The sequence below is a fragment of the Pholcus phalangioides genome, unplaced genomic scaffold, assembly GCF_987345545.1.
Source record: "Pholcus phalangioides strain wild (caught in Gottingen) unplaced genomic scaffold, Ppha-v1.0 ptg000011l_1, whole genome shotgun sequence".
NCBI classification, from domain to species: Eukaryota; Metazoa; Arthropoda; class Arachnida; order Araneae; family Pholcidae; genus Pholcus; species Pholcus phalangioides.
This window is the reverse complement of record NW_028301604.1, coordinates 54,112,193-54,139,505: the sequence shown is the minus strand read 5'-3', so window position 1 is coordinate 54,139,505 and position 27,313 is coordinate 54,112,193. Positions and strand designations below refer to the sequence as shown.

General features: G+C 34.9%; 1 protein-coding gene across 2 annotated transcripts in view; it reads left to right on the top strand.

Annotated features, from left to right (window-relative positions):
• Nucleotides 1–1,095: 1,095 nt before the first annotated feature.
• Remo (Remoulade) overlaps nt 1,096–27,313 on the top strand; it is a 130,766-nt gene continuing 104,548 nt past the window's right edge. The window contains exons 1-3 of one of the 2 annotated variants that reach the window (XM_089239698.1): nt 1,096–1,376; nt 23,049–23,267; nt 24,859–24,930. In XM_089239698.1, the coding sequence (XP_089095824.1) occupies nt 23,059–23,267; nt 24,859–24,930 (281 nt within the window). In that variant the 5' untranslated portion in view covers nt 1,096–1,376; nt 23,049–23,058. The remainder of the gene's footprint in view (nt 1,377–23,048; nt 23,268–24,858; nt 24,931–27,313) is intronic. The other variant, XM_089239701.1, reaches the window with a different exon arrangement.

Genomic DNA, 27,313 nt, shown 5'->3' with positions numbered 1-27,313 from the left:
ACACCAAAGCTGTCATATTATCGGCGCCCATAAAAGCATTTAATACTGTGGAATGAGACATCTGTTTATGCCTTCACTCCAATTTTCATTTCGGACAGACATTAGGACCTGCTGTTCTCACCCCTCCTCCTGCTTGTGCCCTTAGGGAAATACTGTTTGAAAATGACCAAATGAGATTTGTTGATGCGCATGTAAATTCATATGTAGGATGAAGCACACAACTATTTGGAGGCCCCCCCGCTCTGCCGAGGCCCCAGGCGCGTGCCTCATGCGCCTGTGCGGTAATCCGCCACTGTACAGTAATATCTAGGCTGACCATATTTCCTAGAGAGAAATACGGGACATCGGGATTCCAAATACGGGAAAATACGGGGACATCGCCAATTATCGCCAAAAACGATGCCAAAACCAAGCAAAGTTGCCAAATATTGTTGAAATTACGGAAAACTCACAATGATGGGAAATGATGCATTACTGCAAATTGCAGTGGATTAAAATGTATTCCACGAAAAAAAAACGTTCACCAAAGCAAATGTGCGAGATTAATATCCCATATATAGTTGTAACTATCATAAAATAATTTATGAGTTGAAAAATAATCTCAATCTTCGACTTCAATAAAGAATAAAAATTCAAGTAGGTGTCGTGTGAAATACGGGAAAAACCGGGACACTTTTGCCAAAAAGTCGGGACGGCCAAAAGAAGAGAAAATACCGGGACTGTCCCGGGAAATACGGGACGTATGGTCACCCTAGTAATATCCCAACTTATGCTACCACGAGTTGCGTGATTATTTCATTCAAAAGTGGCTTAGTATCGTCTTTTAAGCCTGAAGACCTCTTCTTCATTTCATATAACATTTCCATCTGCGTTTTTTCGTCTGGTTTATTTTTTATTTTATTTATATATTTTTGTTAATCTCTTCTATCTCTCTCAGAAGGAAAAGATGGGAAGGTGATTGAGTTTTTGTTTGAGTTTGTTTGAGTTTGAGTTGTGTTTCAGTTTTTTGAGACTTTCTATGAACTATATTTTATGTATTTGGTATAATTTGTCTCAAACAGGGGATGGCTCTCAGGCATAAAATCTTGTATAATTAAAGAAGAAGAAGAAGAGTTGGGATTAGGCCGTCCTAATGCTTGAAATGTTTATTTTTCCTATTGTGGAAGATTTCTGTTGAAGTAATTGCAATCATTGCAATGCCAAATGAATCGTGGTGGTATCAACCCGTGCATTCGTTATGAATGATTTGGTTTTTGTTTCTTTTTAATGCATTAATCCATCTTCAAGCTTTTACCGATGTAGTTTTAACAATTGTGTAAGCGCGGGAATTTCGTTAAGGACCTACGTATTTTAAAAATTCCTTTGTGATATGTAGTGTAAGTATATAATTTTCGTGTGAGTGCAATGCAAGACTAAAAATAAATAAGAAATTAAAACTAATGGTCAATGGTGCAATACATTTTTAAATTACGAGTACAGTCGATGTAACTAGTGACTAATAGTTATAATGATTTAATGATAATTTGATAACTGGTAGATGAGTGTTTGGGGAATTCCGTGTTTGGCAGCAATTGCTGTTATCATGTCATTTATATGCTGTTGTAAATCATTAAAGTTTTATCAGTAGTTCAGGATTGTGTTGGTAAATAGTATAGTATGGTGAAAACTGAGTTTAATTACCCTTAAGGTTAAATAATCGCTATGCGCTAGGGTTGCAACTCGAGGTCTTGGTGCAACCCTAGCTCATTGTGAGGCATAACGTAAGGAAACAGAAAAGTTGGAACAGGTGCTGTATAATCCAGAGATGGCGATTTTTGGTGACTTTTTTCGGCGCCAAACATGTCAGACGACCCGACCAAAAGTTGCCAAGGCCGTTAGACACGCCGAAATAAAAAATCGCCAGCATAGAAAACAATAATAAAAACCCATTCAAATATGAAAAATATCATGAAACGTAAGGAATATATCTATGTAGATAGATTATAAATATGATTTTGGTTAATATGATACGAGGCTGTAGGACGCCCAAGCAAACATAAGAATGCTAAAAAACCAACAAGCACATAATTATAATAAAATATCACTATCTAAGACTAAACATCAAAACAACATAAGGTATCCACTCTTTTAAATAAACAACGGTCCTGCATGTTGTATAAATCTCACGATTTCTACAGACGCAAGGTGTAGCAGAGTAGATAATGGAGATTGCAAAATAATACGGAGTGCTTCATACTTAATTATTATTCTAATTAATAGAGAGAGAGTAAAGAGAAACAAAAACAAATGTTACATGACTCTTAGCACATACACAATACACAACTCAGTCTCCGCGAGTACAGATCTCAACTAACGACGAATGAAGCGATTTGGCGGTACTACATGTTTTGGTCGCCAAGTCACCGCCAAATCGGTTCATTCGTCGTTAGTCGAGATCTGTACTCGCAGAGATTGAGTTGTGTATTGTGTATTTGCTAAACGACATGTAACATTTGTTTTTGTTTCTCTTTTTTGTTTCGCATTTTTAAAATGTGAGGTTTCCAGCGCGATGTTGCTGTTTCGTATTATGTCCAGACTACCGAAGGAGTACCTGGCCTTCAAGACGATATGGGATGGTGTACCGCTGGATGAACAGTCAATCGAGCTCTTAACAGAACGGTTGTGTGGATTTGAACAACAAAGCAAGTTACAAAGGGGTTCAGACGGCTCAGCGTTACGCGCAGAGAAAATTGATTCCTTTCCCGGCGAAAAGAAACTCGGATCAAAAAGGAAAGACGAGAAATGGAAACAAGGACAGAAAAATCACGGGAAAATCGGATCTACCGCAAAAATAACGTGTTTCCTGTGCGGAAAAATCAGTCACAAGAAAATTGACTGCCCTCAACGAAAAATCAACGAAAGTTCATCGCCATCGCCGAATTCGGGCTCTGCGATGTCGTGTATGTTACTACAAGCGGCCGATAGCTGGATTGCAGACTCAGGAGCATCACACCACATGACACCGAATAGCGATGTGTTCGTGAATTTCGAAAAATTCGAACTTCCGGAAGTTGTCATTGCTGCTGATGGGGAGAAGCTTCTCGCCTATGGATGCGGTCAGATAAATGTAAAAACGAAAGTCAACGGTAAATGGAATCACAACTTTCTCACTGGTGTCTGGTACATTCCCAATTTGAAATATCAGCTCTTCTCTGTAATGCATGCTCTCGAGAAAAATCTGTGTGTGATTTTTGTAAATAGGTATTGCTATGTAAAAAGAAACCACGTGACTTGCAGTCGGAGAAAAGTCGAATAATGGTTTGTTCATCAGAACATGGTTATTGAGAAACCAAAAGTGTGTGTACCAGTACTCGTTCAAGTTCTAGTGACACTCTCCAGTTAATGCATGAGAGGTTGGTGCATCAAAATAAAAAAACACCGTAAAAAATTTCTCAATAAGAAAGGGATTTCCGTGTCTACTGGTGACACTGAATTTTGTGTTCGGTGTGCGTATGGGAAGTCCCATAGAAAATCATTCAAGTCTCGAATGATTAGAGCAACACAACCAGGTGAACAAATCAATGCTGATGTTGTAGGACCCATGGAAGAAGTCTCTGTTGGAGGTTCTCGTTTCATGCTGTTTATGAAAGATGATTACACCAAGTTTCGTCGTGTCTTCTTCTTGAAAACTAAAAGTGAAGTGGCCTCTTGCATCGAGACTTTTCTCAACAAAATTAAAACATCTGGCCATGTTGTGAAGCAATTTCTGTGTGATTCCGGAACTGAATTCGTGAATAATGCAGTGAAGAAAATTCTTAATGATCGTGGTATTGAGATGCGTGTCATGGTAGAAACACAACACCTGAACAAAATGGGGCGGCTGATTGTGAAAATCGTATAGTTGTGGAAACAGCCAGGGCCATGGTTCATCATAAGCAACTTCCTAAGAAGTTGTGGGCAGAGAGAGGCATGCAATACTGCTGTATTCGTTCTCAACCACGCAGGTCAGACTCCAGTAGATGGTAAAACACCATATGAGCTGTGGTATGGTAAGCCAGACAATTTTAATTTCAAACGTCTACAAGTGTTTGGTACTAGGTGTTATGCTCATCAATCAAAATAAGGCGTCGAAAAAATGGGACAGAAAGTCTGTGGAAGGACTGTTTGTTGGTTACCAGGCTCACAATGGATATCGTGTGTACATACCATGTAAAAATTCTGTCGAATTAACCTGTAAGAATCATCATTCAAATCAGAAACTGTGGATTTCATCGAAAATTGTGATGAGTGCAGTGATGAATATGACAACATCCACGTGTCCCTGAGGACTGATAATGAATGCCAAGAGAAACCAGAAATTTTAGAAAGGCAATATCCTCTTTGAGAACGTAGACCACCTCCTTTTCTTACAGAAAATTATGTGCTGTTGGTCAGTACCTTGACTGGTGTTAGCACTCATAGCAGTTATAGTGAAGCTGTAAGTTCGCCTGAATCGAAAATGTGGCATCATGCCATGGAGGAAGAAATGAGGTCGCACGAAGAGAATCAAACATGGGAACTGACAGAACTTCCTATCGGTAGAAGAGTTCTTGACAACAAGTGGGTGTACCGAATCAAACCAAAAGCAGACGGATCGCTTGACAAGGTGAAAGCTAGGCTTGTCGCAAGAATAAATAAGCGTATTCTATGTATAAAAAAATTAAAACTCTGACTTTTTCTGGGTATCTAGATTCCTATAAATAAGAAAAATAAATAAAAAGTATACAACCTTGCCAGTCAACAAAAATGTAATCTGGTTCCTGGAATCCTAACGCTCAGAACAAAAAAGACTAAATGGCTTTTCAAACGTTTGAAAAGATGTGCTAAAAACAACAACAGCGGAAGGTAATCAGGAATAATCCAAGACAACGACGCTACTGAACAAAGGGAAAAACACCACTATCTGTTTGAATCGCCCGCGTATTAAGGGCCATCTATAATGGATGGGTAATGGAAGCTTCTATAAAGCGAGAGAGAAGAAACAGCAACCCACCACCATTACGCCAGCATTGGTGACTTATAGCACCATGGCGATCTGGATTATACGGAACAGCTTCGGTATAAGGGACATGCCAAGTTTGCGACTTTTTTCCGGCGATAAGTTGCCATCATCTGCACACTCGGGTTCCTTGTTGTTCGGCTGGGTTATGGTTGTAGCAGAATGTTCTATTCTGTTCATGATAAAAAAATACTGATAGATGGCGCTGGTTGTTTTTTTTCTCTTGTTCCTAGCGCGGCTTTTAAAACTTCCAACTGCCATTTTGTCATAACTGATTCTCTCTCCCTCTCTTTTCTTCCAAATGACGTCACCCCATAGCCACGGCATTTTGAAAACCGTTGGTAGATGAGATCATTTTTTGGGATTGAGAGCTTGATCTCCACAATGTAGTGCGTGGATGGGATTAATTATTGGATATATCGCGCCGAAAAAAAGAATCGCCAGCATAAAAAACAACGGAAACAAACATCAGATTTTTCTATCGTCTCTCAGGTTGTACCTTTAATATTTTCCTTTATTTAAACAGTGCCCTTATTTCATTTATACCCTGATCGATTTATTATTTAAACAATGGCCCAGGCTTTATTTAAACCCTGATCGATTTATTATTTAAACAACAGTCCTGGTTTTATTTAAACCCTGATAGATTTATTTTTATCCAGTTTTATTTTTTAAACAACAGAGGAAGGGCTGATGTTTATTTAAAAGCGTCTGGATGCTTTATGTTGGCGATTTTTTTTCCGGCTCCTGCACGTAATGTGTGACGGTCTTGGCGACTTCTGATTGGGTCATTGGACATGTTTGGCACTGAAAAAAAAGTCTCAGAAAATCGCCAAGCTGCCCCTTATACTGAAGCTGTTTCTTTTTTATCCTCCTCCCACCACGGCGTAGCAATAATCCACAAATCAAAAAAAAAATCCTTAAGGCACACACATGCTTTAATGCACACATGTAATAATTCATGAGGAACAGATGCAGTATGGTCCACCACGACTTTGGTGACTTTAATCCACTCAATAAGTCACCAAGATTGCATAATAGGGCTCTGGGTTGTTGTGTCTTCCAGAATTTTCGATTTTAGATGCTGCTTGCTTCCCAAAACGGGTTTTCTCTTTTGTTCGCAGTATTTTTCAAAAATTTGATATAGCTGTTGTCCCATTTTCAGCGTAGAGATGTGAGGTGAGAATATTCTCCGGAGAATGAGAATATTCTGAATGTAAAAATTGGAGAATAATCGAGAATATTCATTTTTCTTTTAAATGATTTAAATTTTTTTACTAATTTGGTTTATATTGTGAAATATAAATTAGTTTTCATTGCCTGAAACATTTACTATAAAACAATTTTTGGTATAATCACCCCCCCCCCCGAATGACAACTTTTAGTTCGAGAATATTCTCAGAATATTTTCCAGGTCATAATGAGAGGTTTTAAAAGTTTGGTTATGAATATTTTAGAAACCTTTAGATTAAAACCTTAAAAAATTATTTTAAAATTAGATAAATTTTCAGAAATAAGATAAATTTTCAGAAATAAGTTCACAACAAAAGAAATTAAATCAAAGTTGATTGATAAAGGAAGCTATTCTTATATAATAACCTTCATTCTAAGATACAGAACTGTTGTTTTCTTAAATGTACATACACTTAAATTCTGTATCACTCACATTTCTTTAAAAGTTGTGCAATTCAGCCATGTTGGTTTAATTTTCTTGCTTTCAAACTTTAATATTGTGGTCTACAGACTTCAATATTCCAATTTTCTTGACGGGAAGAGAGACGAGGCAGAGAATATTCTCAAATACTCTCAAAGGACTACTATTATAAGTTACTAGAGAATATTCTTATCGAAAATAATAGTTATTCTCAAGTTATTTATCGAGATTATTTATTATAATATGTTATTCCATATATTCTTGATAATACTCTCTGGAAAGATTTCGGTAATTGAAGAATATTCTCGAATATTCTCTGAAAGGACTATTATTAATAACTTCAGAATAATTCTTATTATTTTCTGTAAGAATATTCCCCAGTAATTTATGACAGTAGTCCTTTCAGAGAATATTGTCAAAGATATTTATATGTAACTATATTATAAATAACAGGATAATATTCTCATCAAAAACTTATAAGAGTATTCTCAAGTTATTTATAATAGTAGTCCTACCAGAGAATATTCTCCTTGATGAGAATATTCTCCGAAAGATTATTCTCGCGAATTTTACATCTCTATTTCAGCGCATCTCTTGGTTTGTTCTATCCTTCTCTCAGTGCGTTACTCAGATTATTACATTCGTCTTTTAACTGATCAGGTTGTACCGTTCTCTTATAATTATTTTTTATCCGTTGTGTTTTTCATTTACCCATTGTCATGCCTTCTATATTTATTGTGGTGAAGAAATATCAAGACATAATTTCGAAGGATCTCGATCTTGCATTTTCTAATGGTAGGGCAACCTTGGGGAAGAGGAAGTGGGCAACATTGTTTTTTTATTTGTCTTACCTGTGCCGAAATAAGCCCCTTTTCTTAGAATTCTTGAGAGAATCACGGCTCATTAAGTCAGAAATGCTTTGCAGTAAATGCAACTGTGCCATGAGGGATGTCTAAAGAAAAACTTTCTGATGATTTCATTTGGGAATGCACAGTGAGGAGTTGTAGAACCCAGAAGTCAGTTAGGTATGGGTTGTGGCGTGGTTCACTTGCAGCAAGTTGAATCTCCTGCTGACCTATTCCATTGTGTGAGGTGAAAGCTCCAGTAGGATAGCAGAGGAGTATTTTTTTTCATCTCGCACCTTGGCCGACTGGCAGCAATTCATCCATGAAATGATTCTGAATCGTGTTGAGCTCAAGTTGGAAAAAATAGGCAGCACAGGGAAGATAATAGAGATAGATGAATCGAAGTTTGGGAAGAGGAAATACAATGAAGGTCACAGGGTGGACGGGCAGTGGGTTTTTGGTGGCATAAAGATAGGGACTCAGGGAAGATGTTTCTAGTAGCTGTTCACGATAGGTCCACGGATACTCTCATAGGGGGTCATCGAGACATGGATAGAGAAGGGTACAATAAAAAATTAATAAGAAATACTGTGGCTTACCGCAATGCAAATGTGTTGGAATATTTGTGAGCCAATAAATGATAGCGAGGTCCAGCTTCGCTGGGCGCTCGCTTCGCAAACCATTATTATTGTCATCTTTATACACCTGAACCACATTTGATTAAATCAGAAAGAAAATTCAATTTTTTTATAACCCCTTGTTATCAATATTATTTCAATAAGCAGGTTTAAAGCCTTAGAAGGTAATATAATCCAGTTCGAGAAAGCAAGCACAAAGAAAATAAACGTTTCCAAGTTGTCACATTTGGTGACTTTTTGAAGGGCATCTGAAGTCCATGCCACCCACTATATTGTATGAAATGATGGAGATACCATAAATTCTTTCTACACCTTCAAAATATTATTAGAGTAGGGCCTGATTATCCAAGTTAATGTGGACCTGACCTACGTTGGATAATGTAGACCTTATTAGATTTTAAAGTTGAGTAACTGAAGATGTAAATGGGGGAAAATTACTTTTGCACAAAGATGATTTCAAATTACAATAAAACCTTGCCAAACGATACTCGATATAACAATAAATCCCTCCACAATGATGTATATTGAATATAATGAGGAAATTTTCTACAATATTTTTTCTAATCTTGTTTAGAATTACCTATTTTTTGGTGTTGAACAGCTCTCAATACAATGATATCCTTTACTACGTTCTATTAAAAATATATAATAATATTTTTCAAAGATATTTTGAAACTGCTAGAAGGTTAGAAGATATTTGAACTGCTGATATAGGTTCCCACTTGTTCTAGTTTTCCTAATTTTCGGTAAAATACCCTACTTTCTAGTTTTTGTCCTACCAAATTCTATCAACAAAATTTGTGTAATTGATTTTAATTGAAGGAATCATTGATATATTGCCAAATAATACAAATGTAGTAGATTGCAATTAATGAATTTGCCAAAGCAAAAATTGTTTTGTTTTTAAGGTTTTTTGGGGGTGTATGTGGACCATTTGGTTTATTAATGTTTTGTTTGCTTAGTTTGAGGGTTCAAAAACTCATCTTGTGCCAATGTTTTGAGTAGTCATTAAACACTTCTGTCTGGATGGAAAAAATAATTTTTTATTTACTACTTCATGGTCTTGGACAGTAACTAACATTCATCATTCAAAATTACGGTGCAAATAGGTGAAACAAGAGTTTGCATAACAAAGCAGTTGGATACATAGGCCTATTTTGAGTTTGATGATTCTGATGCTACCCAATAGCATTGTCTTCCGCATTTTTAAGGCATGCAGAGGCATAAACAATATTTACAATGCTCAGCAAAGAGCTAAAAATGAAAGTGCTTCATATGTCAAAAATGATTACACTGGCATTGAATAGTAAAATTTAAACAAAGCCTTTAAAAAAAGGATGGATTACGCAGTAAAACCATCCAGTTCACCTTGAATTATTAATATTGGACCTTATAATTTACACATTCTGCACTGTGCTTTTGAAAGTGGTCTCCAAAGAGCATCATTCTTAAAAATACTTACATGTCTTCATAATTTGCTATGCATTGTCGAAGAGAGTTAAGAGACTGGACTGTGGAAAACTCCAGAAAAGAATGTAATTTATATTGTGAGGAGGACAAAAGAATTATCTGTGGTTGCTAGTACCCTTTTTTGGCCAAAAATTTTTTTAATAATCAACAGGGTACGGGTCATTCCCAAAATAAAGTGTACAAATTGTTTCCGAGACTTTGTAATTTTTTTTTACAAAATTTCAGAGCAATGAGCAAGGTGGTAATTTTTTTTTCTAGTTCTTCATTTAATTCTCTGTCATGCAGTGTTTCTTAATTTGTTTCAGATGGTATCTAATTTCTTTTTTAAATCATTGTAGCAAAACGTCAAAATCTGGCTGTGTCCCAGCTTCAAAAAGTGTTAACAGAGACTTGGTGCAAACCTGGAATTTTTTTCAGAAAAATTGGAATCTCACATTTTATATATGTGCCATAGATGAATAAAACTGACAATAAAATTTTGAGAAAAAAATTGTTTTTCTTATGAAAAACTTTTTTTGTTCTTGTCCCGAAATTAAAATGTCCACTCTGTTACGGTCATTTGGGAAATATATTTTTATACCCGATTAAATCTGATAACACTTTTGAGCTCATTGAAAGGTTTACTTTTAATGCTTGATCAACAATTTTGGATTTGACTTTTGCAAAATGACTTAATATTCATTTTATGTCTTTAGTACCAGATTTTTCTCTGTCAGATGTCCACTCTGTTACGTCATTATCATAAATAATTACGATTTTTTTTACCATCTATATCAGCATCTAGAGATAGCACATGGAGATATGCTTCAAAATATAATAAAAGTTTTCACATATCATTTAAATTTATAATGAAAAAATAATAATTTAGGCTAATTTGTCCACTCTGTTACGTCTTCCAAAAACTCAACCAATGCAACAGAATGGAAACTATGATTTAAAGTAAAGTTTTCTTAGTTAAGATGTTTTGAAGTTTTAAGTTAAATTTAATTAAGTTATCTATTCAATTTAAGCCCTTTACCACATTCTCCCCCATCCTGTTATTTTTCAGTTAAATACGGAAGTTAAATAGTGCAGATTGTCAAAATCACTGCCAGGCACAGATCCAGGGAGATGTGGCATAAGGGGCATTTTAGTATGAATAAAGGTCGTCATATGGCAATACATTCTGTATTTTAAGTGACAGAATAATTATTTCCCTATATTATTTTTGTTTCCTAGCTCTATCCCCCCTCACCAAGTCTCACTGGATATACTCTGGATCACTAATGTGAGAGACATAAACGCGAGATTTATACCAACACATCAAATTACCATTCAGTTTCAACAAAAAATTTTGAATTAAAAGAAAAATCGTCCTGATGATATAATATACAGCTGAGAGCAAGACCATTGTCCACACTGACCAGATTTTAAACATTTTACCAGACCAAAATTCAAACTATGAGGTGGGGGCGTGTGGTTTTTAGAATTTGCTAATGGGGTGAACGTTTTTCAAAGCTTATAGAGGAGTCTCTGGGTTAATTATCACATTTCACCCCATTATGTTTTTAGTACCAGATTTTTCTGTCTGATGTCCACTCTGTTACATTATTTTCATAAATAATTTGAAATATAAATTGATTGCACTATATAAACTCAGATTAATCCAAACAACATCTCCAGAAACCATAGTTGATGATATCACATGTAGCAAAAAGTCTAAATCCTGTATGTATAGCAAATGTTTGAGTTATCATGACAAGATGGTATCTATGAATGAAATTTCTAAATCGCTGGATGATAATAGCACTGTACAGTGTGAAGAATGGCAGCGCAAACAAGAAAAAGTGGAAAAGAATTGCCAAATGATAGAAGTTACAAAAATAACAAAAGAGCAGAGATTGTGGAACCTAACAGACTCGATCAATGTTTTTAAAAAAAAATGAAATTGTTCAAGAAACACATTTTTAACATCCACCACCAATATAGAGCTTACCAAATGTGCATTAGAAACATACAAAAGCATGAAGCTGTTCTTCATGTGGATTCCAGTGAAAATTATAATTGCAAATTGTCTGAAGGAGTGCAAAGTCATCATTTCGGTGGGTCAAGAAATCAAGTATGTCTTCATACCTGTGTGCTGTATGTTGCGGAATGTGAGAAGCCAATTTCGTTCTGCTCAGTGTCACCGAATTTGGAGCATGAACCTTCATCTATTTGGGCTCATTTAGAACCGATTTTGAAAATGATGAAAAAGAAGAATGTGAAATAAACGTGGTTCACTTTTTTTCTGATGGACCTTGTACTCAGTACAAACAAAATAAAAATGTTTACTTATTGGACAAATATGTCACAAAATATTTCAAGTGGTGTACTTAGAATTTTTTTGAAGCAAACCATGGCAAAGGAGCAGTTGATGGTGTTGGTGCTGTATTGAAAAGGACAGCTGATAGATTGGTTGCATGTCGGAATGACATATCAGATGCCACTCAGTTTTTCACAATTCTCAAAGATGCCACCAATGTAAAATTATTTGAAATCAAAAATGAAAAAATAAAAGGTATAAAAAAAATTATCCCCAATGATATACCTGTGCTGAAAGGCACTGTGGCAGTCCACCAAATAGTAGCAACTGGCAATGGATTGCTGCAATACAGAGATGTCTCTTGCTTTTGTGAAAGAAATGCCAATCTCTGTCAATACTACAAAAAGAAAACTTACTCTTGCCAAAGAAGTATAAATCTGGAAGTTCCACAACTGATTTCAAAGTTTGAATCTCTGGAAAGTGACATTCAAGAAAATAGTGAAAACTATGCTATTGACTCCAAAGGAAACAGCAATGAAGAAATTTCAACTGGTCTAATTGAAGTAGGTGTTCATATGCTCGGGAAATTTGAATCTGGTGGTGTATATAAATCCATACCGATACGTTGTTGTAGCCCAAAAATGACATTGAAGATGATGGGGAGGTCAAAGTTATGTGCCTCAAAACTGAATGTTGCTAGGAAGCTGTTCAGAGCTGATGACAAAGATATCTCTTACATCCACTTTGACCAGATTTTAAAAATTTTTCCAGAGCCAAAATTCAAACCACGAGGGGGGGGGGCGTGTTTTTTTGAATTTCCTCATAGAGTGTATGTTTTTCAGGTGTCATAGATGTCTTTCCAGCGACCTGGAAAGTCAGGGAGAATGTTAAATATTTGTCAAAAGTCAGGGAAAATTCTAAATACTTGGGAAAAGTCAGGGAAAATCTGAAGGACAAAAAAATCAGAGGATAAATCTACATTCAAGTGGTTTACCTTCACTTTTTTCAATGGAAGATTATTTTTCAGATTCTCAAAGGGAGGGAAAAAATCCTTATCAGCATTTTCCACCAGATCCCCTACTGAGAGAAATGTGTTATCAAGTTGAAGGGTGGGATTTTACATACTGGAAAACAATGTTGGCCAAGGAACAATCTGCCCTCTGAGTAAATAGATGAAAGGATCTAAAGTGGAGAGACCCTCCTTTCCATTGTTGAAAGCAAAGCCAATACCAGCTCTAACTTCTTTTCTATCTCTTCTGAAAAAACATTTTATCCTCTTGCTTTTTTTTTCCTGCCTGTGGGTAGAGAACCTTTAACCTTTTTATGTTGAAGAATGACTTGAATTCAATTATCTCTGTGTGAGATTTCCAAGGAAACTGGTATTGTGTGCAAGATCATATACACAATTTGATTTGGTGGCAAAATATTAACATTCTGTCCAATGTGCTTTTCAATGGTATATTATCACAAAATGTTATACATTCGGCCCTCCCCGTATTCGTGGTTCCTGTATTTGTGGTTTTTTTCCCCTTCATTGGAATTTTTTTTCAGCAATGCTCAACAATCGTCATTCACATGTTTTGTTTACAAGATTTGAGTTGTGCGTGTTTAGGATGGCTCATTTGTCTAGTGCACTACTGATAATAACTCTGAAAGGAGAAAAAAAGGGAAAACTTTACAAGAAAAATTGAATATATTGGCTATGCTTGGCGAAAGTAAGTCAATTGCTGCCGTGGCTCGCCATTACGGAATCAACGAATCTACTGTGAGATATATCAAGAAAAGGGAATCTGAAATTTGGTCAGCCGTGAGTGTAGCTTCACCTGTGGCAGTGAAAACTTTGCATCGCCTATGCAATCCACGTGTTTCTCATACCGAAAATTCAGGTTTTTTTTCTAAAAAGTTTAATAGCAGACCTTCTTTGTAGCAGTCTTCTGCTACAAAGAAGGTAGTCCAATTGATCATAATATTATAATGGGAAATAGTGAAAGGATTAATTTACTCTTCTATAAAGGGTAGTGAAACGTCTCTTTCATCAGGATTTTATGCAAGTAAAAGTTGATTTCATTGGTTTAAGAAACGATTTGGATTACACAATGTAAAAATCACTGGTGATCAAGCCACTGCTGACCAGGAGACAGGAGGCAGCTAGGAAATTTCCAAAGACTTTGTAGAAAATTATTGAAGAGAATTGATATTCACCTCAGCAGATGTTTAACGCTGATGAAACTGCACTATTTCTGAAGAAGAAGCCGCAGAAAACATTTATCACCCATGAAGAAAAGCAAGCCCCTGGTTTTAAGGAGACTTACGGTAGTTAAGGTAGACTTACTATGTTGTTTGTGCAAAACGTATGGGTACATGGTAAAGCCCACCATCATTTTTAAATCTATGAATCCCTGAGCATTGAAGGGAAAGGATGAGTCAAATCTCCTTCACAGTATTTTTGATGAAGATTAGAAAAGCCTGGACTATGAAAACATTTTTCCTGGATTGGTTTAAACAATGTTTCATTCCATTCCAAAAGTCCGGAAGTACCTTGAGAGTGAAGACATGCCATTCAAAGTTCTTTTGATACTGAATAAAACTCTTGGACACCCAGATGTCAATTAGTTCAAAGTTGATGGTGTGGAAGTCTGTTATGTGTCTTTTAATACAACATCTATCATTTAGTTCCCTTGATCAGGGGTAATGCGAGCATTCAAGGCTCACTATATATGTCACTCAATGAAGATGATTGTGCATGCAAATGCAGAAAATATCTTGAAGGTATGGAAGAATTACGCTATCACTAATGCCATTACTGTCATCACTAGAACCATGGCAGCTCTTAAGAGAGAAACAATCAACTCGGTTGGATTGATCTTTGGCCACATGTGCACTCTAGGACACAACCATTTTTACAGAGCCAACTGAAGAGATTATAAAAGACATTGTCATGAGAACGAAACAGGTGGGTGGAGAAGGGTTCAATGATATGGATATAGAAGAGAAGTCGAACAGCTAATTAATAGCAATTCAGAGGCATTGACCAAGGAAGAATCAATGCAGTTGATTGCTCATGAAACAAGCGGTACCAAGCGAATCAAAATAAAGAAGTAAAATACAAGTTCACCATGAGTAACATAGGGGAGGGCTTCGCAAGTTGAATAGATTATTTTCATGATATAGATCCCTCTATGGTACATTCTTCACATGTAGAAAATTTGGTAGAGGAAGTCTTCAGGGCTCCCACTCGTCCTACTTTTTCTACTTTTTGGTAAAATGTCCTACTTTTGTCCTACTTTCTCGGTTTTGTCCTACTTTTCCTACTTTTTTACCAAATCCTATTGACAAAATTTGTGTAATTGATTTTAATTGAGCAGGAAATCATTGATATATTGCCAAATATTACAAATGTTGAAAAATTCAATTAATGATTCTGCCAAAGCAGAAATTTTATCATTTTTAATGTTATTTGGGGGGGGGGTGTATGTGGACCATTTGGTTGATTAATTTTTAATTTGCTTAGTTTGAGGGTTCAACAAGTATAGTAGTCATTAAAAACTTCTATCTAGATGGGAAAAATAATTTTGCATTTATTACTTCATGGTCTTGGACAGTAACTAACATTCATCATTCAAAATTACGGTGCAAATAGGTGAAACAACAGTTTGCATTTCAAAGCAGTTGGATACATAGGTCTATTCTAGATTTGGTGATTCTGATACTACCCAATAGCATTCAGTTGTCTCCTGTATTTTTAAGGCATGAAGAGGCATAAACAATATTTACAATGCTCAGCAAAGAGCTAGAAATGGAAGTGCTTCATTTGTAAAAAATGATTACACTGGCATTGAACAGTAAAATGTGAACAAATCCCTTTAAAAAATGATGGACAATGCAGTAAAACAGGTTCACTTTGCCTTATTTACATCGGATCTTGTAATCTACACATTTTGCACTGTGCGTTTGAAAGTGGTCTCGAAAGAGCGTCATTCTTAAAAAAACGTACGTCTTCAAAATTTGCTGTGCTTTGTCGAAGAGAGTTGACAAGCTCTGTACCTTGGAAGACTCCAAAAAAAGAATGTAATGTAATTATATGAGGAGAGACATCTGTGGTTGCTAGTACACTGTTTTGGCCAAAAATTGATTTTGTAACCAAGTCATTTATCATTTTGCTTTGGCTTGAGTCAATCTTATAGGAAACTAAAATAGTGCTATGAAAAAAAAGTTAATTGAAAATTATTATTTTTTTTTTTGCAAAAAATTTTTTTTAGGAATTTTCATCCATTATCGTATGATTATGTAGTCTAAGGGGGTTACCCTCCCCCACCCTACTTTTTAGTCCTGTGTTTTCTTACTTTTTCTTATTTTTTGGGTGGGATCCCTGAGTCTTGTCAACACACTCCAACATACTTGATGATATGAAGAAGAAACAACAAACAGTTCTAACAACAAATGTTCTTTCAGAAAATATCACCAACAATCAATCGCTGCACCCTCTTTTACATTCCCTTATACTTTTGCGGCATCCTGCTCTTCTCATGATGTTCAAGAAACGAGATAAACAAATAAAACTATGTTTTCGGTTATTCGCAGATTTCCCGTATTTTCCCCACCCCGGAATGCAACCCCCATGAATACAGAAGGGGGGGGGAATGATAATTTAGAGTGATATTGGATGGTTTAGGATTTTATTATGCGCGTTACAGTGTTTGGTCAGGGAAATTTTTGAATTTAGTCAGGGAAATGATCAAGCAGATTTTGCTGGGAACCCTGTATAAGTTATCGACCCATTGTCTGCCAGAAATAAAAAAAAATTAATTTTAAGTAGTTGAAAAAATATAAAAAATAAACTTTTCTATGTGCTATTTCGAAAAAATCATGAAAAACAATCAAAACGACAGAAAAAAAAGTCAAAAATTTCTTAACTACTTTTTTTCAGCCTATGTGTAAGAAATAAGCTGATTTCGTTATTTTAAGGGGTAAAAACAGCAGAAATGATAATATTCATTTTTTTACAGTGATATTTGTTTTCGTAACAGAGGGGACAAAATCGATCATTTTCAGTCATACAACCCAAAAAATAAAATATTATTACAAAATAATAGTGAAAAATATTTATTGAGATCAATTTTATTTGATCATCTCAAAAATGTAGAATGTACACTTTTTTTTGGGAATGACCCGTATGCCGATTTAAATCAGCTTGATTTGAATCATGATTTAAATCACAAAATTCCAATCTTGTTTTTTTCTTTACATAACTTCAATGATATTGAAGTAAAAGTAACCTGATATGGTATGCATGTTGCTAATATGTGGTAAAGTTAAGGCCCCTTTACATGTATGCTTTTGAGTTCGCGACTGCTGTAAGCAAATTCAAATTCTTGTCGAAGAGAGTTGACAAGCTCTGTACCTTGGAAGACTCCAAAAAAAGAATGTAATGTAATTATATGAGGAGAGACATCTGTGGTTGCTAGTACACTGTTTTGGCCAAAAATTGATTTTGTAACCAAGTCATTTATCATTTTGCTTTGGCTTGAGTCAATCTTATAGGAAACTAAAATAGTGCTATGAAAAAAAAGTTAATTGAAAATTATTATTTTTTTTTTTGCAAAAAATTTTTTTTAGGAATTTTCATCCATTATCGTATGATTATGTAGTCTAAGGGGGTTACCCTCCCCCACCCTACTTTTTAGTCCTGTGTTTTCTTACTTTTTCTTATTTTTTGGGTGGGATCCCTGAGTCTTGTCAACACACTCCAACATACTTGATGATATGAAGAAGAAACAACAAACAGTTCTAACAACAAATGTTCTTTCAGAAAATATCACCAACAATCAATCGCTGCACCCTCTTTTACATTCCCTTATACTTTTGCGGCATCCTGCTCTTCTCATGATGTTCAAGAAACGAGATAAACAAATAAAACTATGTTTTCGGTTATTCGCAGATTTCCCGTATTTTCCCCACCCCGGAATGCAACCCCCATGAATACAGAAGGGGGGGGGAATGATAATTTAGAGTGATATTGGATGGTTTAGGATTTTATTATGCGCGTTACAGTGTTTGGTCAGGGAAATTTTTGAATTTAGTCAGGGAAATGATCAAGCAGATTTTGCTGGGAACCCTGTATAAGTTATCGACCCATTGTCTGCCAGAAATAAAAAAAAATTAATTTTAAGTAGTTGAAAAAATATAAAAAATAAACTTTTCTATGTGCTATTTCGAAAAAATCATGAAAAACAATCAAAACGACAGAAAAAAAAGTCAAAAATTTCTTAACTACTTTTTTTCAGCCTATGTGTAAGAAATAAGCTGATTTCGTTATTTTAAGGGGTAAAAACAGCAGAAATGATAATATTCATTTTTTTACAGTGATATTTGTTTTCGTAACAGAGGGGACAAAATCGATCATTTTCAGTCATACAACCCAAAAAATAAAATATTATTACAAAATAATAGTGAAAAATATTTATTGAGATCAATTTTATTTGATCATCTCAAAAATGTAGAATGTACACTTTTTTTTGGGAATGACCCGTATGCCGATTTAAATCAGCTTGATTTGAATCATGATTTAAATCACAAAATTCCAATCTTGTTTTTTTCTTTACATAACTTCAATGATATTGAAGTAAAAGTAACCTGATATGGTATGCATGTTGCTAATATGTGGTAAAGTTAAGGCCCCTTTACATGTATGCTTTTGAGTTCGCGACTGCTGTAAGCAAATTCAGAACCGCCTTCAAGAGTGTTCCTGTAAAGGCGAAAAAAGTGTACATATAGGAGTGCATGCTGGAACTGGTCATTCCAGCTTTCAATTGCGGGCTCAAGCGTCTAGATGCAAACCAACCCTACACGCAGAACGAGGTGAATCCCTTGTCTCCTGCATCGACTTCCTTCTTATTAAAAAAGAGATTTGTAATATAAATACTTTTTTCAGCTACAATATTTTTTCAGTCTATTTGATGATTTTTCTTCCTTTTTCCTACGAATTGTTATTTTAAAGAAATGATAAATTAGTTTCAATCACCGTAATTACATTTATTAGGTTATTGTAATAATTTTCAAACTTTGATTTGGTTTCTTTTTATCCACTGACATTATTATCGGATTTATAGATATGTTAGATTACTATTATTATTTTGATAACTTCACAAGCTTTCATTTACGCTCAGGGTGTGGAAAAATTTAAAATAGTTTAAGCAGGGACTCTTGATCTATAAGTTCTGTTTTTTCTTTTTAAATAAAATAATTGCTTTTTTAATAGGAAATTAATATTTTAAGAAAGATTAGTTTCAAAATTTTAAATTAACGATAGAAATATGTACATAAACCATAAATCAATTTCGAAACTAATTTGATAATGCAAAGGAATACATTGAAATTCAGTAACAAAAACCTTATGATAATAAAATCTGACTTATACTGCTTTTTTCATTTACTTTTCAGAATATCACAAAAGAGAAAATAAAAAATAAAATGTTAAAACAAATAGGCCTACATACGTGCATGATAAGTAATGTGTCATCCTGTAATTGTTTTAACATTAACAATTGAAGCGGGTCAGCATTAGGCCGTGATTCTAACCACCCAAGACATTTTGTGAAACACTGTTCTGCCTCAGTGTGCATTATTGCATCTGCCGTTGGTTCATCTTCATCAGTTTCAAAGTCATCCAAATCAACTTAATTGTTCACTTTTGTAATTATTTTTCTTCATTCAAAAAATATCCTGGATCAATTTTCAACCATTGAGACACATCCTCTTCATCACAAGATTGGAATACAGGGAGTTCCTGAAGTATATCTAAGCATTCTTTCGAATCCTGAAGATTTTGATCGCCTTCAGTGGTTTTGATTGCATCAAAACCATTAAAATATGGACATAACTTCCTAAAACTTTGCAGGATAATGACCTGAGGAAGAGAATTCCAAGCTTCTGCTACCATGTAACAAGTCTTTTAAATTCAGTGTTTTCATAAAAGACAAGATATCCTGCAAGGAATTCTTTTCTTCAATCAGCAATTTTTTTTGCAGCTACTGCTTTCTGTACTGGCGTTTTAGGCTTTCCAGTACACCCTGATCAAGAGGTTTAATAAGGGAAGTTGTGTTTGGAGGGAAAAAAAAACAAGCAAACTATCCCATCATTCTGGAGTATCAAACCGTCTGGATGTGCCAGTGCATTATCCATTAATAGAACTGCTTTGTCTAAACCTTTTTCTTTTAATATTGTTTTGACTTTTGGGACAAATATGCATTGAAACCATTCAAGAAACAACTTAGAATCCATCCAAGCATTTTTCTGTGACAAATATTTCACTGATAATGAACTAAAGTCAACATTTTTGGAACATCTTGTATTGAGGCATTTCCCTACCACAGTTAGGGGCAAGTGATGAATCCCAGACACATTTATACATGCAAGGATTGTAATACAATCTTTTATTTTCTTCCTTTTTAGAAGCTGTAGATTCAGTTCTACCAACAAAAGTTTTTGATAGGAAAACTTCCCAGTATAGTCTGGTCGCATTGCAGTTGTAAACTTGATTGGCTGTTAAACCTTAGCCTTAGACAATTTTTCGAATTCCTTAACAAATTTAGCTGTATCTTCTGAATTCACAAACAGTTTTTCTCCTTCAATGCTGAGCTGACGAATTTCATGTCTTGCAGGGTTTCCAGCAACCTGGAAAGTCGGAATCAGAAAATGGTCAGGGAAAATTATTAATATTTGGGAAAAGTCATAAAAAAAATCTGAAGGAAAAAAATTTGAAAGGGGTTAAATTAACATTCCAGTGGTTGATCTTCACTTTCTTCCATAGAAGATTATTTCTTTCAGATCCTCTGGGAGAGAAAAAGAAAACCTTATCAAAGAATCTTTATCTGCATTTTCCTCCAGATCCCCTACTGAAAGTTTAGTATACATGAGCAAAATATCTTATCTGTTGAAAATGGGATTTTACATACTTGAAATCATAATGTTGGTCAAGGTCACTGAAGCTGCTTTCTAAGTAAATGGATGAAGGGGGAGACACTCTCCTTTCCATTGGTGAAAACAAAGCCAATACCAGCTCTTATTTCTTTTCCATCTTTTCTGGGAAAATGTTTTATCCTTGCTTGTTTTTCCCTACCTCTGTGTAGGGGGCCATTCAAATATCATGTCAACATGGAAGGGGGGGGGGGGGTGCCCTTCTACCTGTGGGTTGTATGGAAGACAGCTGGATGGGATGAATTAACAATTTGTTAGTGGTATATATTTTTTGTTTATAGATTCTCCTCCTTGCTACACACAGTTCACAGACTCCAAAAATGAGTAAAATTGAAAGAGAATTGTTTTCTCTAAAATTTTGTAGTATGAGATGGATTCAAAATATGCAATGTTTGGAAAGAGCTATGGACAATTTTGACAATGTGAAGATTATACAGGGTGTTGCCTTGAACTAGCGACAAACTCTGAGGGGGGATATTAGGCATCAAGAGGAACAAAAGTATTCATAGAACATGGTATCGCAAACCATGTTTAGCTGGTGAAAATTGCAAAAATACTTATGAAGGATGTGACGTCGAGTGGGACAAAATCAAGGTTGGGTTTTTGACGTCAAGGTTTTTGACATGACAAGTGTCAAAAACTGGTTTAAACCGTCAAAAACCTAAATGAATGCTTTGGGATGTTTTGAATAGAATAGGTATATAACTTAATGATGAGGCACTTTGATATTACAATGTTTCATTTTCAAACACTAATTTATTAAAATTGAAACAAAATATTAATTATAATTTGCGATTTTGAATTTGAAGTACAAAATGTCTAGAATAAATATATAATTGATAGTATGGTTCATTTTTACCACGTAGCATCCGATAACATGTAACTAATTTTGCGCATTTTTCTACACCTAAACGATTTCTAAGTTTTGAATGGACAAATCCAAAGTTAGAAAATACTCTTTCAATGGAGGCTGAGCTGGTGGGACTGGACAGCAAAAGCATTGCTAGTTTTATGAGTTCAGATGCAGGCTCAGCTGAAAAAGCATTACATTTAGAAAGTCCTTTCCACCAAATCACAGGGTTTGTCATTCTTCCTGCTGCACTGGAATAAGAAGGTGGAAAAGGAGTTTCTTCCGCTTCATATGAAATTAGCAATGGCAGACAACCGTTAATTTTCTCTGTTGCCCATGTGCGAGCCAAATCACTTTGCACATCAGTCAGTCCTTCAACTTTATATTTTGGGTGCAAATTATATGCCAAATAATGAAATGGTCTCAGAATCTGGTTCATCCTGTTTTGTATCTTTTCAATGTGAGGCTGAAGAGCACTTTCTTTGAGAAGGCTTAGCCAAACACGGTATGAGTCAGCTATTGTAGCTGTATCTGTTTGAAGAATATCCAATGCAACACTTATTGGCTTGAGTTGCAAGATAAGAGAATTGAAGTTCTAAGAAAATATCAACTGTTGAGCATCATTGACTATAGAAAACTGGAAATGAGGTAGGTTGAAAAGGTGTTTGGTCGACCAAGTTGTCCGGAGAATTGATGTTTCGATAAACGAGGTTCTCTCTCTACTGTGTTGTACTATACTTACAATTTATATATATACACATACACAGTATTTCAGGGACCAAAATTAGTGATTAGCATCATTCTAGTATATTGTTCGCGAAAAACATTAGTGTTAACTAAATCAGAACTTGACAAATCCCTGGTAGCAAGTTGCCATGGTGACAAAATAAAATTTGGATTTGATATTTTTTTATCAGCTTTTTATTTCCAATATATTTATTTATCTTCCAATTTAGTAAGCCAGTGATTACTAAATTAGAGTCTAGGGACAGCACAAAATTTTGAAAATCCATGTTTATAATTTTTTTCTATGTTGATTGACACTTAGAGTCCCAGAAAAGTTGGAGGAAAAAGAGATTTTTGACCACTTTCCAAAACATTATGGCTCCTAAAAAATTAAGCACCTAAACTTTTTTTTGATTTAACAAACTCTGAAAAATATCACGGTTGTGTAATGGTTGATTTTTGTGCGTTGAGAATGTAGATTTTCTAGTCCAATTTTTGATCCGCAAATGGTTTTTCTGAAGTTAGCATTTTATTTTGTGCATGAAGTTTTTATTGTGTTTGATATAATTTCTATTTTTTTACTTTCAGGTTTTAAATAATGTATCAGGCCATTCAAATTTACATGATTCCCATCACTTGTCTTTTCAAACTAATGCATTGTTGCCCCAGTGTATGCATCTGCAATACATTAAAAACATCAGAAAAACATAGTCGAATTACTACAAAAGTAGTTTGCACACCTCATAGTGGTTTCAAAGTTTGGAATGATATGCTGATGCAAGATGTGCCAAACAATACAGTTCTTTTGTGAGTATGAGTGAATTTATTTTACGTTTTTAAATGGAAGAAAATCCAAAAATGGGAGTACACACAACCAGATGTTATGACTACATACAGAGATGCTGCTGTACTCTAATTAGCCTGGGTCCCGCGACCCAGGTTATTTGGGAAATCTGGGTCCTTTTTGAGTGAAAGTGGGTCCCTCTCGAAAAAAAATTATCTTGAAAAAAAATATGCTCCCTATAATTCACTGGTATCTCTAATTTTTTTCCAGCATGCCCCAGGTCTTTGATCACCTGCTTCTATCTCTTCGTTGAGATAGAGCAGTAGACCATGTTCTGGGTAAGAGGAGGTATCTCTGTGAATCAAATAAATAATTCATTTCTAAAGACATGTTCTACCCAAAGATTCATTTACGTTCATTGTATACTAGTAGGAAAAGCTTGCAAAGAAGGCCATTAACACAGAGAATTTAACATGAAATTTAGCATATGTAATAAATCTAAAACAAATATACAGTCGATCCTGTTTATAAGGTTCCCCTTTTAGAATGTTTTTCCACTTATTACAACTTATTTCCGTGGTCCCAACTCTAAGTAATACTCATTAAGATTTCCCGTTTAAAGTGTTTTCCATCTTACAACTTTTTTTATGATGGTTTTTTGGGAAACGTTATAAGCAGGATCCACTGTAATTAAAAAGTTAGAGGCATACATTTATATATGTGCTAATAAATCAATGTATAAATTCTCTTGTGATTGATTTTCCATTTCGTTAAAAAAAATCTTAGCTCTTCCAATGTTTTCTGATTAAATTTAAAGCTAATGAGATTCTCTCTCCTCTCTCTCAGTACACACTCTCTCAAATGCTTGTCTTCTGATTCCCTATTCATATAAATCCTTGCAAAGTGATTTCCATGTAGAATGATTTAATTCTTTCCCTCCCTGATGGTTCACCACTCGGATCTGTCGCCATTTAACTGCCACATATTTTCACCCCTGAATATGGGAGATATGTCAGATTTGTGTTGGTGAAACTTAACAGTGTGCCCAGCATATGGCATGTTTTGTGTTCAGTAGGTGGTGCCATCTATCTAGGGCTTTGTTAGGGCTAAATTGTTTGATCTGTCTGCCCAAAATTGTAATATTAGTTTCATAAAATAGTAGGAAGCACTAAAAAAAATAATTAAAAACTGAGATGAATAGCTTCGCAGTTGGATAAAATAGAATTTAAAAGAAAATGAAGATCTTTTTATTTTTCACTGTAGGCCTATATGTACACACTATATTCTATAATATGAAAAATTGATGATTCAATAATTTTTGACTGAATTCGTGAATTATGGAACAGAAACACTAATTTTACTCGTGGGTTTGGGCACAAAAATCACAATAGCTGACAGCATTGCAATGGCTATTGCTTGTTTGAGTTGCCCTAACTGGTTTCAGGCGACACAGGTAAGGGTTTAAATTAGTTTTGGTGAAGAAAAAAATTATGAATACACAAGAGGAAAACTATAGATTTTTTTATAAATTATATTTCATAACCTAATTATCATTATTTAATTGGCTATTTCCTATAGAGTTATATATAGATTCTAATTTTTTATTTTGTATAGAGTCATCCAATCTCCAATGTTGACAGTCATACCTTCTTTCACTTTTTCCAATTTGAATGGACTCAAGAAACTGTGAGTATGCCCAAGTTAAAATTAGTTTATTTGGTTTCTTTTATCAATGAATAAAAACATTTTTAACAATTTATTAAAAATATTCCTTCTAATAAATTATTCACTACAACTAAAACACCTCCTTAAAGAGGAATATAAAATTAATGTTTTGTCTCAAAGTTTGAAACTTTATTATTCAGTTGATATAAAATTCTATCATAACTGAAAATGTTTCATGGGAACTCATTTCTGTCTCTCTCTCTTGAAATTTTTATTTATGCAGCAAACTCCAGATTTAAAAGACCTTGATTTAAGACTGGATATCAATAGACAAATTTTTGCAGTTTTTTATTTGCACCTGCAAATGAAGTCTTGAAAGCTAACTATATACAGGGTGATTCAGAAAAAATGGGAAGAACTTTAAGAGGTGATAGTACACACCAGTACAAACAATTATCATCAAAGAATGCATTGTCTAACATGAAACACAAACACTCTAGTGCGTTTTGAAACAGTCGCTCCGCAAATGTTAAAATAGCATTCCCGTTGAAATTTATCGGGAGAAAAAGAACACCATCCATGCACATGTAACCTAGGAAAAAAGAAGAAACTGAAAATCTTCTTTACACTGAATAAACGATTCAGCGTCAGCCCTGTGAATTTATTCCAGCGTGCAACCGGTCTAACAGTTATAACATTAGGGATAATGGTGCACTTTGGTAATATGTATTGGGCAACCACTCACTGTACATTTGTGCTGCCTCTGTAGTACTTCTAGTTGAAGCTCCATAAATGAAATGCATGTCTGCTTTTTCAGTATTACTAAAGTGCACCATTATCCTGTACCTAACAACTGTTAGAATTGTTGGAATAACGCTGGAATAGCTTCACACGGCTGACGTCTATGCCTTTTATTTACTGTGATGCAGATTTGCATACGGTTTCTTCTTCTTCCCCAGGTTACACTTGCATGCATGGTGTTCTTTTTCTCCCTTGATAAATTTCAATAGTAATGCCATTTTAACATTTATGGAGCGGCCATTTCAAAAAGTGCTAGCATGTTTGCGTTTGGCGTTATACCATGCATTCTTTGATGACAATTGTTTGTATTGGTGTGTACCATCACCTCTTAAAGTTCCCCCCCCCCCATCTTTTCTGAATCACCCTGTGTACAGGGTGCATAGGTGACAGGGCATATTTCATTTTACTGGCAAACCGTTGATCCTAGACCTAGAGGCATACTTCCAATTAGAAAAAGTATCCAAATAACATGTATTACTCAGATATGTCATTCATGTTGCAAAGGGTTGTGTAGTTATCAAAATAAAAATGTTAACTTTTCATATGGACACACTGTGTCCACACTTGAACTGAGGTTTGGGTTTTTTTTTGTAATAAGAAACAAACTCCCTCCTTCAGAAGAAAAAAGTGGGGGGGGGGAACCTTCCACCCACCCACCCACTGGGTACACCCATGGCTATGTTTGCTATGTTTTTGAAATATAAGTGGCTGTAACATAGCAGCCTCATCTATTCAATAATTCAATGAGGTTTTAAAGAAGTTTCTCGAAGTTGAAAAGTTATGATGGTTTATTAGAAAACAAAAATGATTTTCAGAAGAAGGCACAAGAGGGATTTTGTTTCAGATTTAACAGGATATTAAACCTTTTTCAGCCAATCATCGCTGTGCTTCTTGCTAGGGATGGACCCAGATCTTTGCAGTGTGAGCCCAGCACATCACAGCAGCTAGACAGTTTTCTAAAAGAAGAAGCCATCCTCAGTTCTTGCATATTTTTGTTATATGATACAATATTGAGATTTTGAAATGATATATATCGTATCCATAATCATGTTTGAGCATTACAAATATTGCGAGTTTGAGTTATCCAAACTGAGTTCAGTCGACACAGATGAGGGGATCACGTCAAGATTTGCTATTTGAAAATAAACATTTCAGTAAGAGTTGAGGGTATAATGGGAGTATAATTTAACACCCAGAGTATAATGGGATTCTACTGTACATGTGAAATATAAATACACCTATTCAAAGCTATGTAAATATTTATTAAGTGAAATTTTTTATTGAAAATTGGTTCATACTGAGGCGGAAAATTCTTCACTATATTGCATTAAATTGACACTCCTTTTTTTATTAATGATTGGATTAATTGTTCGAAATTGAATTTAGTGCATGTAAAGCATCTACATTTTAAACAAAAAATTCACTAATTACAATGAGTACTACTCACACAAGAGCACTTTTCACACACAAGATGTAATTTATTGCCTTGTGTTGTAAATATGGAATATTCAATGATGTGGCTACATGTTTGCTGTCTTCTCTCCTTTTAAAATAAAGAATGGTCTTTTCACATCTGCTATATAAGCATTCAAAAAATGATGTC